Source organism: Hyperoodon ampullatus (genome assembly GCF_949752795.1).
Source record: "Hyperoodon ampullatus genome assembly, chromosome: 4".
Lineage (NCBI taxonomy): Eukaryota > Metazoa > Chordata > Mammalia > Artiodactyla > Ziphiidae > Hyperoodon > Hyperoodon ampullatus.
In genome coordinates, this window is record NC_136917.1 from 38540116 (window position 1) to 38557006 (window position 16891).

At 47.2% G+C, this 16891-nt stretch overlaps 1 protein-coding gene and 1 pseudogene across 3 annotated transcripts in view; one reads left to right on the forward strand and one right to left on the reverse strand.

Annotated features, from left to right (window-relative positions):
* Positions 1–5204: 5204 nt before the first annotated feature.
* LOC307051874 (NADH-cytochrome b5 reductase 3-like) lies at positions 5205–6098 on the forward strand (annotated as a pseudogene). The gene has a single exon. The product of its transcript is annotated as an NADH-cytochrome b5 reductase 3-like (transcript).
* Positions 6099–9263: 3165 nt separating this feature from the next.
* Positions 9264–16891, reverse strand: part of AP1M1 (adaptor related protein complex 1 subunit mu 1) — a gene marked incomplete at its 5' end in the record, with an annotated part of 30120 nt that continues 22492 nt past the window's right edge. For both annotated transcript variants that reach the window (XM_079703703.1, XM_079703702.1), the window contains 4 exons: positions 9264–10166; positions 10328–10403; positions 11041–11166; positions 16500–16658. In XM_079703703.1, coding sequence (XP_079559829.1) covers positions 10144–10166; positions 10328–10403; positions 11041–11166; positions 16500–16658 — 384 coding nt within the window. In that variant the 3' untranslated portion in view covers positions 9264–10143. The remainder of the gene's footprint in view (positions 10167–10327; positions 10404–11040; positions 11167–16499; positions 16659–16891) is intronic.

The following is a 16891-nucleotide window of genomic DNA, read 5'->3' on the forward strand; positions in this document are numbered from 1 at the left end:
CCTGCAGTTTGCTCATTTCATTAACAAGCTTTATATATTTATAGCTATTAGTTTTTCAGTTTATTTTTAAACTTTGAAAAACTGAGGTATAACACGTGCACATAAAGTGTTTAAAGTGCATGTCTTCAGTGTATGTGACTTACATGTGTGTAAGCAGCACCCAGGTCACAATGTAGAGCTTTCCCATCATTCCAGAAGGTTCCCTCCAATTAGTAGCCTCCTGGTCCCAGCAGCAGCTGCTTTTGCTCGTGCCTGTGATCCGTTTTGTGGTGGCATGGGGAGAGCCCTTCTGCTTTTTTTGTCGCTGTATAATATTCCATTGTGTGGCTCATCTACGCCTTGTGTTTCTAGTCTGGGGCTATCATGTGTCAGGCTGCTGTGAACATTTGAGTCCCTGTCTTTTCATGTCATGTGTGCTCAGTTCTCTTGGGTGAATGCCCAGAGGTGGAACTGTAGAGTCGCAGGCTGGGCAAATGGTCAGCTTTGGTAGAGACCACTGGGCGTAGCTGAGAGATGTGGCCGTGTCAGCATACCCAGCCCTGGGCCACTCACTGAGCGAGCAGAATATGTGCCTGGATAAATTGACAACTGTTCTGCCATCATCCCACCAGCTCCCATTTGGTTATTTCTCATTGTTAGCTCTTCCAGAGCTATGGTGAGTGTTCTTGGACCGTTTGTGCTTGTGTGAGGGGTATACAGGGGACTTGTGATGGAATTTGGGCCAGGGCCATCGGACAATGACATCGTTACTTTAGCCTCTAATTAAAATTCAGCATTTCTGAGGCGGGGCTGTGAAATCATAGGGGGCTTAGTGGGGCATCGATTACTGGCCTCTCCTGCCGGCTGTGTGCCTGTGCCAGAGAAAGCCTTTCCTTCTGTACTTGTCTACTAGGATCTCCGAGAGGGGCACTTTCTGATGTTTGATGGTAAATGGGGAATCGTTTATGATGGGGAAGTAGCTTCCTTCTATCCCTACACCTGTTTCCATTAGAAAAGTCTGCTGTGTCTTAAGCATTCCATTCCCAAATGTACTGATATGATTCAGTTTGGTGGTGGGATGCGTTATGTGGATCGAGTGTACCCTGGAACCCATATCCTTCCTGGAATAAACCTTGCTTAGTCAGAGCGTGTTGTAGTATTGACTTGCCGCTCAATTCTGGTTGCTAATATTTTGTTTAGAAGTTTTGCTTCTAAAGTAAGGCTCATCTACAGTTTCCTTTTTTCCCCCCTATCTTTAAAAAATTTTTTTTATTTATTTGTTTGTTTTTATTTTTGGTTGCGTTGGGTATTCATTGCTGCACGCGGGCTTTCTCTAGTTGCAGCGAGGGGGGCTACTCTTCGTTGCAGTGCACGGGCTTCTCATTGTCGTGGCTTCTCTTGTTGCGGAGCATGGGCTCTAGGCACGCAGGCTTCAGTAGTTGTGGCACGTGGGCTCAGTAGTTGTGGCTTGCGGGCTCTTGAGCACAGGCTCAGAAGTTGTGGCACACGGACTTAGTTGCTCTGCGGCATGGGGGATCTTCCCGGGCCAGGGTTCGAACCCGTGTCCCTTGCATTGGCAGGCAGATTCTTAACCACTGAGCCACCAGGGAAGCCCCTTTTCCCCTATCTTTAACTGGTCTGGGTATTCAAGTGCTGGCTGCTTCAAAGACTGAACTGGGGAGCTTTCCACCATTTTGATTGCCTGGAATTAGAGTCACCTGATTTGTAATACATTAAATTGGGGGGAATTATAATATCATACTGTAAAGTACATGAAACAGAAATGTACAGTTTAACAGAATTATGAGGCAAACATCTGTGCTACCACCATCCACTCAAGAAACAGAGTACGGGCAGCATCCCAGCCCACACCCCCCTGGTCCTTCTCCTCTCCTCTCCCTCTCCCAGGTAGCCCTGTTCTGACTTAACCTTCATCTGGCTTTTTAGAGTTTTTCCCTTCCTCTGGAAGCATCCCTGAAAAATATAGTCTAGTTTAAGCCTGTTTTTGTTGAACTTCATCCCAAAGGAATCACACTGTTTATGTTGTGTGTCTGAATCACTATCCATTAAGTAGGTCTTGATGCCCATTTTTTCTTTAATGTTTGGTAAAACTTTCCCAATAAAGTCATCTGGATCTGGAGTTTTGACTAGTTTAATTTCTTTAGTAGTTATAGAACAATTCAGATTTTTCATTTCTTTTGAGTCAGTTTTTTTCCCCTCTAGGAATTTATCCAAGTTATCTAAAATTTTCAAGTTTGCTGGCATAAAGTTGTTCACAATACCCCTTTATCCAGTACTCCTTGCCCATATGGTATCTTCAGGTGGATTAGAAAAAGACAGTCCTCCTCGAGGTGGATGAAGCTCTGGGCCAGGCACACAGCTTGGTAGACAGAAAGTGGGCTGAGTGTATTTGTGAAGTGGCATTTGCCTTGTTCTCATCTTTTTAATGTTTCAAAAGCTACAGTAATGTCTTCCCCCCCCCATTTCCAATAATAGCTATTAGTGCCTTTTTTTCATCTTGCTCAAAATTTCCAGCAGTTTTTCAATTTCATTCATCTTTTAAAATAGCTGACTTGTTGATTCTTTTTATTTGAATGTTTGTTTCCTATTTCCTTCATATCTGCTCCTTATTATTTCCTATCTATACTCTTAGGTTTATTGTGTTCTTTTCCTAAATTCTGGAGACAGATGCTTAGCTCATCATTTTCTGTCTATCTTTTATAACATATATTTTATCAATATATATAATGTTGTATTACATATTACATATATGCAACATATATTGCATATATTTTAATATCTGGTATAAATACACTTAAGGCTACAAATTTCCTTCAAAATGCTACTTTAGCTGCACTGCACAAGTTTTTGTTTTGTGGGGTTTTTTTTGCGGTACATGGGCCTCTCACTGTTGTGGCCTCTCCCGTTGCGGAGCACAGGCTCCGACGCTCAGGCTCACGGCCATGGCTCATGGGCCTAGCCGCTCCGCGGCATGTGGGATCTTCCCAGACCGGGGCACGAACCCGTGTCCCCTGCATCGGCAGGCAGACTCTCAACCACTGCGCCACCAGGGAAGCCCCTGCACAAGTTTTTAAATGAAGTGTTTTCATTATCTCTCAGTTGAAGATAATTTTCCAAAAATTTAATTATTTCCTAAAAATTAATTTCCCAAAATATAATTTTCCTAAAATTCCTTCCTTGATCAATGGGTTATTTAGAATGGGTTTCCAAAAAATGGAGATTTTTCTTATTATTGTTTTAAAATTGATTCCTAACTAAATAACGTTTTGGTAAAGGGACTATTTCCTTCAATCTTGCTTTATAACCTAGTGTGTGCTTCAAAGAAAAATGTATTTTGTAGTTGCTGAATACAATGTTCTAAATATACAGGCCCATTAGGTCAAATTTATTAATTGTATAGTTCAAATATTCTGTATCTTTACTGACTTTTTTGATTTACTTGTTCTATCAACTGCTGAGAGAGATGAATTTAAATTGCTCATTATTACTGTGGATTTAACTATCTCTCCTGGTAGTTGTGTCAAATTTTGCTTTATGTATTTTGAGGCCATGTTATTAGGGTCACACAAATTAAAAATATTTTTATCTTCCTGATAAAATGAATCTTTTATTATTATTATAATAATATGTCCCGCTTTATCTCCAGCAATGATTTTGCCTTAAAGCATATGTTGTCTAATATTAATATAACAATTCCAGCTTTCTTATGGTATTTCTATGGTTATTTGCCCCATCTGTTATATATTTTTAAAAATTAATTAGTTAATTTTATCTTTGGCTGCGTTGGGTCTTTTTTGCTGTGCATAGGCTTCCTCTGGTTGTGGAAAGCTGGGGCTACTCTTCGTTGCAGTGCACGGGCTCTAGGCTCGTGGGCTTCAGTGGTTGCAGCACACAGGCTCAGTAGTTGTGGCTCATGGGCTTAGTTGCTCCGCTGCATGTGGGATCTTCCCGGACCAGGGCTCGAACCCATGTACCCTGCATTGTCAGGCAGATTCTTAACCACTGCACCACCAGGGAAGTCCCCATCCTGTTATTTTTTAACTTTCTGTATTTTAATGGTTTTTATGTGTCTCTTATAAATAACACAGAGTTGAAATTTTTAAAAATCCAGTTTGACAAACTGACCTTTAGCTGGAGTGTATAGTCCATTTACATTTAATGTAATAATTGATATCACACTTAAATCTAGATTTAAATCTACCCTATTAATTTACTTTCTATTTTTACCCCTTCTATTTTCCTTTTTATCCCCTCTCTGGCCTCTCTGGCCTCCTTTGAGGTTGTCTGTGGCCTTTTAAAAAAATCATTGTCTTCCCTCTGAACATCTGGAAGTTACAATTCTGCTTTTATTATTGTAGTGATTCCTTTAGAAGTTATAATGCGTGCTTATCAAAATGCAGATTTCATCAATGTTTTTTACTTTTGTCCCACACAATCGTGGACTTGGAACACTTTAACTCCATTTACTCCCTGAGGACTTTTTTTTTTCTGTTGTACATTTTAATTCTATCACTTTTTTAACTCCAGGAAACATTATTATTGTTTTATGCAACCTATATTTGTTTAGGTTTTCCCATGTATTTACTCCTTTATTCCTTCTTACATCTTGACCTTCCATCTGGGATCACTTTCTTTTTGCCTGAAGTAATATAATTTAGAATTTTCTTTAGTGTGAGTTGGCTGCTGGCAAACTCTTACGGGCTTTGTCTGAAAAAGTTTTTATTTCAACCTCATTCTTGAAATATTTTTGTTGGGTTGGCAGTTTTCTTTCAGCACATTGAAAATGTCATTTTGCTTTCATCTGGCTTCCTTTTTTGCTGATGAAAAGTAGGCTGTTTACCTTGTCACACTTTTGAAGTTAATGTGTTTTCCACCCCCAGCTGCTTTACAGATTTGTTGCCTTTTTTTTCTTTATAAATTTTACTGAAGTGTAACATATATACAGAAGAGTGAGCAATCATAAATGCTTGATGAATTTTCAAAAGTGAGAACACTCATGTAACCTGCATCCAGATTAAAAAAAAAACCACTGGTATTTTCTAATTTCCATTACATTTTCTTCTTTAATCCACATGGTAATTTAGAAGTGTCCTTAAAAACTATATTTGGGCTCAGTGACGTGGCGGTGGCAGGGGCAGGCCCGGGGTGTGGCAGTCTTGGCGGCAGCGGCGGAGCTAGAGCAGAGCGGAACCACCACAGGGGCCCGGCTGAGCACATTGGGCCACGTGGTCCTCTCCCCAGTCTGGTTCCTGTACAGCCTGCTCATGAAGTTGTTCCAAAGCTCCACCCCAGCCATCACCCTCGAGAACCTGGACGTCAAGTACCTGCTGCGGCTGATTGACAAGGAGGTCATCAGCCTTGACACCTGATGGTTCCACTTTGCTCTACCATCGCCCCAGCACGTCCTGGGCCTCCCCATAGGGCTAGCACATCTACATCTCGGCTCAAATCGATGGGAACCTGGTCATTCGGCCCTACACACCCGTCTCCAGCGATGACAAGGGCTTTGTGGACCTGGTCATCAAGGTTTACTTCAAAGACACCCACCCCAGGTTTCCCGCTGGCGGGAAGATGTCCCAGTACCTGTAAAGCATGAAGATTGGAGGCACCATTGAGTTCCAAGGCCCAAATGGGCTGCTGGTCTACCAGGGCAAAGGAAAGTTTGCCATCTGTGCGGACAAGAAATCCAACCCTGTCATCAAGACAGTGAAGTCTGTGGGCATGTTTGCGGGAGGAACGGACATCACCCCAGTGCTGCAGGTGATCCGCGCCATCATGAAGGACATGGATGATCACACTGTGGCCACCTGCGCTTTGCCAACAAGACTGAGAAGGACCTGTTGCTGCGGCCGGAGCTGGAGGAACTGAAGAACGAACATTCTGAGTGCTTCAAGCTCTGGTACATGGTAGACAGAGCCCCTGAAGCCTGGGACTACAGCCAGGGCTTCGTGAACGAGGAGATGATCCGGGACCACCTTCCACCCCTGGAGGAGGAGCCGCTGGTGCTGATGTGCGGACCCCCGTGCATGATCCAGTATGCCTGCCTGCCCAACCTGGACAGCGTGGGCCACCCCAAGGAGCGCTCCTTCGCCTTCTGATGGGCGGGCCTGGGCTGCTGGCTCCGCCCCACACTCACTGTGCCCTGTCTGCACCCACCCCTCCTGCTGTTGTCTGTTAACACCACTCTCCCCCACATCTCCTGCTGCGGCCGGGTTCAGCCTGGCCTGCCCGTGCCTGGGAGGTCACCCCGCTGGGCTGGTCCCCAAGGGGCCCCTTTGGGAGCAGGGCTCTGTTACAGGTGGGCCGCTGTCAGCCACCTTTAGGGCATATTCCTGTCTGGGCCTCACTGGAGATGCCCTTCCCCACCCCCTCCTGGCAGGGGCTGCTGGGTGAGAGGCTGCCTCGACCCCAGGGTACAGCAGGTCCGGCCAGCAGGGAGTTGCACTCTCCCTGGGGCTGGAGTAGGAGGAGGGGGCTGGCCGAGGGCCCTTCCAGCTGGCACATGGGCCCTCCCAAAGCCTCAGCATTTCCCCAAAACACACATTCGGGCAGCTTTGGAAGCTCCAAGCGGTCGACCTCTGATTGACCAGCCTGGGGTCCCGGGCTGCCAGCCCTAATGGCAGAGCTAAGATGATGTATTTATCCCTCTGTCCCAGACCCCTCTCCTGCTGCCCTCACCCCAGGTGGGGGAGATTTTGAGCAGAGCCTCTTGTCTGAGGGATATTCTCAGTGGCCTCGACGTTGCCTTTAGACCACAGCGTGTCAGCCTCTTGCATATTGGCTTTTTAGAGTAATTTATGAGCAAACATAACATTGAAGTAAAACTTTGCTGATTTGGAAAAAAAAAGAAAACTAATTATATTTGTAAACATTTTAAAGAAATTCATTTGTTGTTGAATTCTAACTTAATTCTCTTGAGAATTCCTTAGAGAATGTGGACTCTAATACCAAAAATTCTTGGGAATTTGTGAAAAGTGTTTCAGGGTCTAGTACACTTTTTTTTTTTTGGCCTGAAGTCTATTTGGTCTGATATTAATATAACTACATGAGGTTTATTTTGGTATTGGTTAGCATTATTTTCCGTTTAACTGTGTTGTGTACTTATATTTCAGGTGTGTATTTCACAAACAGGATATAGCTGGATTTTGTATCTTAAAACTAGCAGGTTTGCTTCATTTACATTTATTGTGATTCCTAACATTTGGATTTATTTCTACAATTTTATTTTGTGGTTTCTATGGCACAGTATAAAAAGTTGTGCAGTTTTAAGTTTATTATTAAAAGGTTCTTACGACACCTTGTATTTATCCCGCTTTTTCATGCTCCTCTCTCCTTTCCTGTTGGTTTGTTAAAATTTTCTTTAAACTGTTTCCCATCCACTGGTTTGGAAGTTATACAAGAATATGTAGCTTTTTTAGACTTTAGTCCATCTTCTTCCCAAATAGTATAAAGACTTTGGGAGGTATGGATGCCAACTGCCTATGTATTTTGCAGGATGCTGTCCAGAATTTTAGTTTTGTACCTTATGTTACTACTCAGACATTACCAACACATCATTACCACTGCTTTATACAGTCAATGATAGTTTAGATATTCCCAATGTTTTCCAAGCTTTTTCAGCAATCCTCCTCAAGTCTCTTTCCTTCCTCCTGCACTGAATCCTTTTTTTTTTTTTTTTTTTTTTTGTTGGCAGTGTTGGGTCTTCGTTGCTGTGCACAGGCTTTCTCTAGTTGTGGAGAGTGGGTGGCTACTCTTCGTTGCGGTGTGCAGGCTTCTCATTTTGTGGTGGCTTCTCTTGTTGTGGAGCACGGGCTCTAGGTGCATGGGCTTCAGTAGTTGCAGCACACAGGATCCAGCAGTTGTGGCGCATGGGTTTAGTTGCTCCGCAACATGTGGCATCGTCCCAGACCAGGGCTCAAACCCGTGTCCCCTGCATTGGCAGGCGGATTCTTAACCACTGAGCCACCAGGGAAGTTCTGAATCTCCTTCTTGTTGTATGCCAAGTTGCTTCGTGAGGGTCTATTGTTAAACTTTTAATTTTGTTCTTTTGCTGGGCACAGAATCGGTCATCACAGATTAGTCATCTTCTCTCAGCAATTTGAGCCTATTCTTTATCTTCTGACTTCCATTCTTGCAGTTGTGAAACCAGCTCTCAGCCTAATTGCTTTTTTCTTTTTTGTGTGTTTTGTTTTTATCTTCTTTGCATTGCTTTTTATGATCTTCACTGAGTCCCTAATGTTCTGCATTTTGACTGTGATGTTTTTTAGTTTTAGACTTAGATTTATCCTGATTTGGGCTCACTGGTTTTCTGAATCTGAGAATGTAAAGATTTTACATTTAAAATGTTTAATTTTGGAAAATTCTGGTCATTGTCTCTTTGTATATTGTGGCCCCCCAGGGTCTCCTGGAGGGAGGCCACCAGGGTTTGCTGCAGGTGTGGGCATGCGAGTGAGGGGTGGGACATTAAGGATGCCTGCAAGGGCTTTGGCCTGAGCCCTGGGCCAGGGCAACGTCCTTTACTGCACACGGTAAAAGGCCAAGATTCCACTCAGGCTGATGCCCACTAGACCTCCAAGGAGGAGCTGGGTGATATGGGAGAGGCGGAAGAAAACACAGCCCTTGAAGGTAAGAGGGTGTGGGGCAGGCAGGGCCATCAGCGTTGGCGGGACAGTGGGTGCCGGTGCCTGCAGTGGGAAGACAAGCTCATCCTGCCCATGTGCCCACCGTGATCCCCTCTATGGACCAGCCAGCGGTTTTCAGACTCCAGTGCGTGCACGAATCACATGTACAGCCTGTTAACCGGTCTCCTGGGCCCCATCCCGAGACTCTGCCTCAGCAGGTCAGGGTGGGCTTGTGAACCTGCATTTGTAGTGAGCTCGAAGGGGACGCTGATGTTGCTGGTACCAGGACCACACTCTAAGGAAGACCACTGGGCTGGGGAGGGACGGGGGCAAGCTGTTGGTGATCTGAGGGTTGGGGGTTGTAACAGTCATCTCAGATGAGAGGGATACATTTTGCTCGTGTGCTCTCCTCTGTGTGGCCCCCCTAGAAGGGGTGGCCCTGGTGGCCCAGTGCAATGGCTCTGCTGTCCCATTGCCTGTTCCCGTCTTCCCTGGGGGATGTAGGGGCACTGGGAGCTGGTGACACCACACGGAGCCACACATAGGTTGGCGTGAGCGTGCACCTCCCCTTGGTCATCCATGGTCATCCTTGGTCATCCATGGGGTCATCCATCCCACGCTGCATCAGATGGAAGGCAGGCAGCATGTTTAACTGATGGAATTTAATGTACTCATGACACAAACACAGACAGGGTTGAAGGGGGTGGTGTCCAAGCACGGATGTGGATGACCCGTGTGCCCCACCCTCTGAGGCCAGGGGCCCTTCCTGGACCCCACCACCCCTGGTGGGACAAACACTGATGTGGCTGAGTGACAGCATCGTGTGGCACAGGCTGGTCCTAAGAAGGCACCTCTGTTGAAGCCTATGCGTCCAGGCCAAGGAGCCTCCAAGGAACAGCCATAAGCTGCAGCCTCCGATCAAAGTGCCAGGTTCTGGCCTGATGTGGAAAGGCGACCCAGCGTCAGCCTTTCTGGGGAGGAGGGTGAGGAACGGGGAGGTCCTGTCCTCGCTAAGTGCTGCCTGAGCGCTTCAGGATGAGGGGCAGGAGGCGTGGAGAGTGAAGTTCACGTAAACAGCAACGGACCAAGACAAAAATCCAGGAACACTCAATAAACCTACAACATTCAACAGAATGGCAACAAAACGGTGGCCCTGCCAGCCCGGCCAGGCAGTGGTCTGGCGAGCGTTTCCCAATCTTTTCATGACTAGGAGCTAAACAGCACAGAAGGCTGTATTTGATCTCTGGAGGGAAAGATTTCTTTCCTTCCCTTCAAACTGACTCCGGGGCAAAGAGACAAGACTTCTTGAAGATAAGCCTCTTCTGGGAAAAGGAACTTGGGGGATGAGAGTGGTGACGGCACAGCAGGTGCACCTGGAGGAGGAGGGGCCCCTGGGTGGAGCCGGGAGGGTGGCTGGTGTCCAGGGGAGCCCTTCCTTCCAGCAGGCTTGGCAGGTGCTTCCTCCCGGTGCTTCCACCAGGAGCCCCGGTGCCGGGCCGGGAGCGTTGGCCACCGTGGCCCCTCACTGGGTCCGGAGCTGGTAATCTAGGAGTGAGGAGGAGGCGTCTGTTGTCTGTTCTGCACCCTGGACCCACCTGCCCCGACCCTGGGGCTGCTCCGTGAGCACCACCCTGGAGACAGCGGCATGCCCACCAGGGACCTTTTCAGCACTCCCACGACCTGCCCCACGGGTGGGCCGCACGCACCTCCGTTCTGAGTGATGTAACGAACCCACGGTAGGGCTTGGTAGCCGCTCTTCTCGATGATCTTCAGGTAGCGCACCTGGGGCACAGGTACCAGGGCCCTAAGCATGCACACACCCCCATCCCCCTTCCTGGTCCCCCCTTAGTCATTCCTCCCGGCGCCAGGTTGTGACCAGGAGGGCGAGGGAGGGGGCAAAGGGCCTTGATCTGTCTGAAACTCTCTGAGGCTGAGGGAGGGCGGAGGTACTTCTAGAAGATGCGGCAAAGAGCCAGATGTGCACTCTCGGGCACAGCCCTCTAGCAGATTCCTGGAGAAGGGGTGCCGTCCAGGGTTCTCTTCCCCATGCAGGTCTTCTGCGGAGGTGCCCAAGAAAACGGGTCCCATGGTGGCAAGTGTGTGGATGCTAGAGGTTCAAACTCTAGTTGTGGGGACTGAATGCATCTCTGAGCTTGGAGCTCAAGCACAGGTCAGGTCTGGGTAGACAACTGTGGGCCTCTTTCCATTAGGGCCGGGCTGCCCTCGGAGACAGGCAGAGCCGGGGAGCACCGCGGAGCCCTGGGACAAGCCAATTAGCACCCTTTTCTAACTGGTTGCACTGATGTCTGTCACCTGCAACCCTCTGAGCCTGGACTGACACCTGGTGCCGGTCCCTGTGAGGCCCCCTTGGGCCTGTCCATGTCTGCTCTGGGGCCCTGGCAGCCCTGGCTGCATGTACCTGGATGCCGGAGGTAGTGAAGTAGGGGATCTCAAACTTGACACTGATTGGGGGCTTGCCCTCCTTGTCCTCCGCCTCCACGCTGGGCAGGCCGAAGTGGGCCCGCATCAGGTACTCCTTGCCGCCCTGGGGGAGAACACCAGGGTGGAGGTGGTCAGGCTGAGGCCCCGGGCAAGCTCAGCCAACAGCTGCCCCTGGAGAATGCCAGGCTGCTGGCTCGGCCACCAAGCCCCTTCCTGTGTGGCCTGCGGTCACCCAGTGCCTTGGCTTCTCCAAAACACTCATACTTGTCCTCCAGGCCTCACGGGCTGCCCCCACCAGCCCTGCTGGGGAAAACTGTTGAATTCTGAGGATGAAGAGAAAATTTCACAAGTTGCCAGGCACAGAAGCCTAGCTGCTTCAAGGAAAATAAGACCAACAGGCCTTGGGAGGGAAGAACAGAGAGGGAGAGAGAGCACACACAGCACAGATGTGGGCTGCCGTGGGACAAGGGCCCCTACCTGCCCAGGCCAGAGTCCAAGTGAACACCCCCAGAGCCCAGTGTCAGGAAGGTGTGTGAAAGCAAGAGGGACGTGTCAAAATGAAGAAAAGGGAACAGGGAGAGGCAATAAAAATAAGAGACCAAGGTCGGGGGCTGACTGATGAGCTGGCCCTGGGTCTTGTCCCCAAAGGGCGTGGCTCTGGCCCTGGAAGCTGAGCAATGAATGACTCCAGAGATGGGGCTTGGAGCAGGGCCAGGAATGACTGGAACCCTCCTCTCGGCCACGAGGAGTCAGGAGTCTTGGCCTGGTTGTCCAAGCGCCCGGTGAGTCTCACCCAGAACAGCAGGGAGCAGTGGGGAGCACAGCTCTCGTCACACCCAGGACATGGAGGGCTTTGATCCCCAGGCCTCTGGCAACAGGAGCCACTGCCGACCAGAGTTACTTCTGCATGCCTCGGGCAGGGCAGGGGAGAGCCACGCCTCCCCAGGGCTGAGCTCATGCTCCCCTCCCCGGGATGAAGTGAGTGGTCAGTCTCTGCTCATCAGTGCAGGAATGTGGACTTTGCCTGACTCGGTGCTATGTGCTGAGTGAAGATTCTGGGACAACAAGGGGAGAATAATGTGGTCTCAGCAACAGACGAAGCAGGCAGCAAAGGAATAAAATCAGCTCCATCAGCCTGTGTATGAAACAATAACCTGACCAAAAATCTGAGCCTTATAAAAACAAAGTGGAGGGTGGCGCAGTGGTTAAGAATCTGCCTGCCAATGCAGGGGTCACGGGTTCAATCCCTGGTTCGGGAAGATCCCACACGCCACGGAGCAACTAAGCCCATGCGCCACAACTACTGAGCCTGTGCTCTAGAGCCCGCAAGCCACAACTGATGAAGCCTGTGCGCTCTAGGGCCCACGTACTGCAACTACTGAGCCTGCATGCCGCAACTACTGAAGCCCACGCACCTATAGCCCATGCTCCGTAACAAGAGAAGCCATCGCAACGAGATGCCTGCACACCACAACAAAGAGTAGCCCCTGCTCACCGCAACTAGAGAAAACCCGCACGCAGCAACGAAGACCCAAACGCAGTCCAAAAAACAAACAAACAAAAAAAACAGTTAAGAGTAGTAATTAAAGAAAAAGCAAAGTGGAAAATGAAAGCAAAACAATATGCAGAGAGGCAGGCCCTCTCTGGGGGGGGTGGGTGGCTCTGCAAGCCTACCTTGTGTCAGTCATGTCCATGTAAATGGGTTTACTTCTCCTATTAATGAGAAAGACTTAGAGGTTGGCTCACAGACCAAAACCCAACTCCACACTGTAAAAGCAGAGTGAGAAAGGCTAAACCAGTAGAAAGAATGGGTGAAGGCATGCCAGCCAAAGTCAAACAAAACAGAGCAGGGCTGCTGCCACAGCGGAGAATTCAGGGCAAAGGAATTACAGATGCAGAGGATGATAGTCCACAATCCTAAAGGCTATTCCTATGATCCATAGGGAGGATACAATAGATAGGAGGAGTATCTATGCACCAAATAACATGGCAGCAACTTTTGTTAAGCAGATGCTACAAGAGAGGAGAAGAGAACCAGAGGAAGGCAGAGCTGGCCCAGCTCTCTGTCTGACTGATGCTGTCATGGCATCATGGCAGACCTCATGGCACATGTGTCAAATTCTCTACCCCAATAACAGAGGCCCTATCTTCTTCTCAACTACATATGGGATATTCACAAACTTTGACCTTCTATTAGTGCACAATGAACACTTCAATAAATTCTAAAAGTAGAAACAGCATGAATAACATTCTCTGGTCTCAAAGCAACAAATTTATAGTGAAGACAAAATGGAAAAAAACCCTTGACTAGGAAATTCAAACAAAACAAAACAAAACAAAACAAAAAAACACTCTCCATTCAATTACAGAATTTCTAGATAATATCAAATATTACATGCCAAATCTATGGGCTATACAGCTAAGGCAGGGTTCAGAGGAACATTTGTGGCTTAAATATTCATTTATATCAATACAAATTTTAAAACAAAATAATCAAATTAAAATACATAACTTGAAAACTAGAGCAAAGAAAGGATGAAGAAACTAAAATTAAAGACTTATAAAACTGAAAACTATTACAACAAATAAACTAAAAAGTGAATCTGGAAAAAAAATACGCAAACCACCAGGTAACCTTATCAAGGAAAAAAGAAGGCACAAGTACGCAAAATAAGATATAACAAGGGAGAAGTAATTGTCATAAGAGAAGGGGAAAAAAAGACACCAATTTTCTACAACTCTGTGTAGACAAATTTGAAAACCTGGTTAGGATGGATAATTTTGTAGGAAAATACAATTTACCTAAACTGACTCCAACAGAAATAGAAACTCTAAATGGTCTAATTTCCACAGATGAGGTAGAGAAAGTAACAGAGATACAGATGGTCACACAGCCAAATTCTACCAATCCTCTCAAGGCGAGACGATCTCAAGGCTACTTAAACTTCTGAATCATGGAAAAGGGAGACAAAAAAATAATGAAATGGGTACAATATTGATACCTGATAGAGACTGTACCAAAAAAAAAATCAATCTCAGTTATGAATCTCAATGTAAAAATCCCACATACAATGTTAACCAACAGGATTAATAGCACATTAAAGAGAAAATAGATCATGATCAAGTGGAGCTTGCCAGAATGCATGGATGGTTCAAGATCCATCCTATATTAATATAGGAACTTACAGACACTGAAGAGGCGTTTGGGTAAATTCTTTGGCCATTTGTGCTAAAAACACAGTAAAGGGGACTTCCCTGGTGGCGCAGTGGTTAGGACTCTGCGCTCCCAATGCAGGGGGCCCAGGTTTGATCCCTGGTCAGGGAACTAGATCCCACATGCATGCAGCAACTAACAGTTCACACGCAGCAACTAAGAGTCCGCATGACACAACTAAGGAGCCTGTGTGCTACAACTAAGGAGCCTGCCTGCCCCAACTAAGACCCAGCGCAACCAAATAAAAATATGTAAATATAAAAAAATAAAATAAAATAAAAAATAAAAACACAGTAAAGTAGGACTGAAGTGAATTGTAGCCCAAAGCAGCAACACACTTAAGAGGGGAAACCCTGCCAGCTCCAGTTGGGGGCAAAGCCAGGAGGCTGCTCTCTCCACCGCCATTTACAGGCAATGGAGACAGCAAGTGAAACAGTGAGACGCCAGAAGCCATAACGTGCCCAAGAATGGGAGAGGAAAAGGGGAAACTGCATCTGGCTGCAAACAGTGTGGAAGAATATCTAAAAACCCATGAGAATTGAAAGAAAAACTACCACAAACAAAAAATTAATAAGGTACCAGGAAACAAAATTACCATACAAATGTTAGCAACCTGTTGTAAGACACAATGGAAGAGAAGACCCCATTTACCAAAACACCAACTTAAAATTTATCTTAATGAGACATATGCAAAACCAGAAGAGATCCTTGGGGTGTCCTGGAGGCAAGGAGTGTTCTGTGGCTTTTATCCAGTTCAGTTGTGTTCACTCTGAGGAAATTCACTGAGTTGTACACATATCACTTGTTACTTTTCTGCATGTTATATTTAAATAAAAGTACCTTTAAAAACAATGGGAAAGGCCATATGAGGTATATATAAGGTAAGCATTAAAACATTCCCATAAGGCACAAAGGTGAGAGTGGGGCAAGGCTATTGATAGGATAATTAGGCCTCAAAAAGGTGTTAATCCTTCCCAATTAACTTACAAATTTAGTGCAAACAAACTGATTCTAAAATTTATAAGAAAAATGAAACAAGCAAGAGTTGCCAGGAAACAGACAAGCAGTGGGGTTGTGGGGAGTTACGGTGGGGGTAGGGTTGGACCTACCAGATGTTAAAACATAGAATAAAGTTAAAATGTGGCCTTGCGGCATGGAGAGACAGACAAGAGGATGCTCAGAAAGAGACCTAATGCCGCATGAAAATTTGATTTTTGAAAAACACAGCATTTCAAACCACTGGGGAAAAGATGGGACTTTTTGGTGAATGATGCTAGGAAACTGGATAGCCATGTGGGAAAAGATAAAGTTGGATCTGTATGTCACCCATTTACCAGACTGTGCTCCAAAAGGACCTAAAGTCTAAGGTGAAAAATACTACTGTACTCGTTCTAGAAGCAAACATGGGTGAATTGCTTTATAGCCTGGAATGGGGAAGCCTTTCAAATCACGACTTAAAATCCAAACACAATAAAAGAAAAAGACTGAGAAATGTGACTACATTAAACAACAATTAAAAGAAGAAGCAATCGAAAAGGTTACACAGCAAAAAACACCAGAAGCAAAGTCAAAAGACAAACACCAAACACTGAGAAATACCATTTGCAACTGATATCAAAGAAAAGGTACTAATCTTGCCCATGTGTAAACAGCTTTTGGAAACTAAGAAGAAAATGAGCACACTTGATAGAGAAGTGAGCAAGAGGCAGCTGCTACAGTTTCCAGAGAAAGAAGCAAACAGTCCTCTGAGACATGAAAAAGTGCTCCATCTTGTCTATCATGAGAATGGCAATGGGCCACACCCTAAGTCGGCACAGCCGCTTACCCATCTTCCAGTCCCAGGGCACTCTTCCCACAAACCCAGACTCAAGTGCTCAAAATCCTGAACACAAGCCAGGTGGCTATACCAGCCTGTGGGCCGGGGAAGGAAGCGCTCTACCTTCCTGGAGCTGGTGCTGGATTCCTGTGAGGCTCTGGCCCCAAGGCCGTCTGTTTCCCAGGAGGGAAGCTGAGTTCTAAACAGGAGTGTCAGAGGGAGAAAAAAGGAGGGAGAGAGGGACCCTTGCCGTGACTCTGAGAACAGGCCGGTTCACACACAAGAGGAAGGTGGAGTGCCCCCCTACCTTGCGCCCCAGCCCCACCCCTGCCCCAGCCAGGCTGAGCGGAGCAGGCCTCTGCCCATGCCTGCCTGGAGGGGGTGCCCCGCCGAGAAGGGTGCTCACCGGGAAGGACTTGATGGACCACACAATTTCACTGTTCTCAGGGACCCACTTGACGCTCCCCACTGTCGTCTTGAACTTGGGGGAGTCGGCATCGTTGGGCACGGGGATGTGGATCTCCACGTTGTTGGCTGTTGACCGCCGCTTGAACTGGCTCTTGGCCTGGAGACGAGGCCAATGTGGCCAAGGTTGCGGCAGGCGAAGGTGAGACAGCCTGGCTCCCACCCAGCCTGCTCCCCCAAGGGCCACATGCCCCTTGGCCTGGCCTCTGGGAGTCCCACTCCCAGCAGCGAGCTGACCCCCACGCCCCCTCCCGCCCCCTGAGGTTTTCCTTAAGCTCAACCTTGGACGGTCAGTCTCTGTCCTCCTGTCCCCTTGGCCTTTGGGACTCCCGA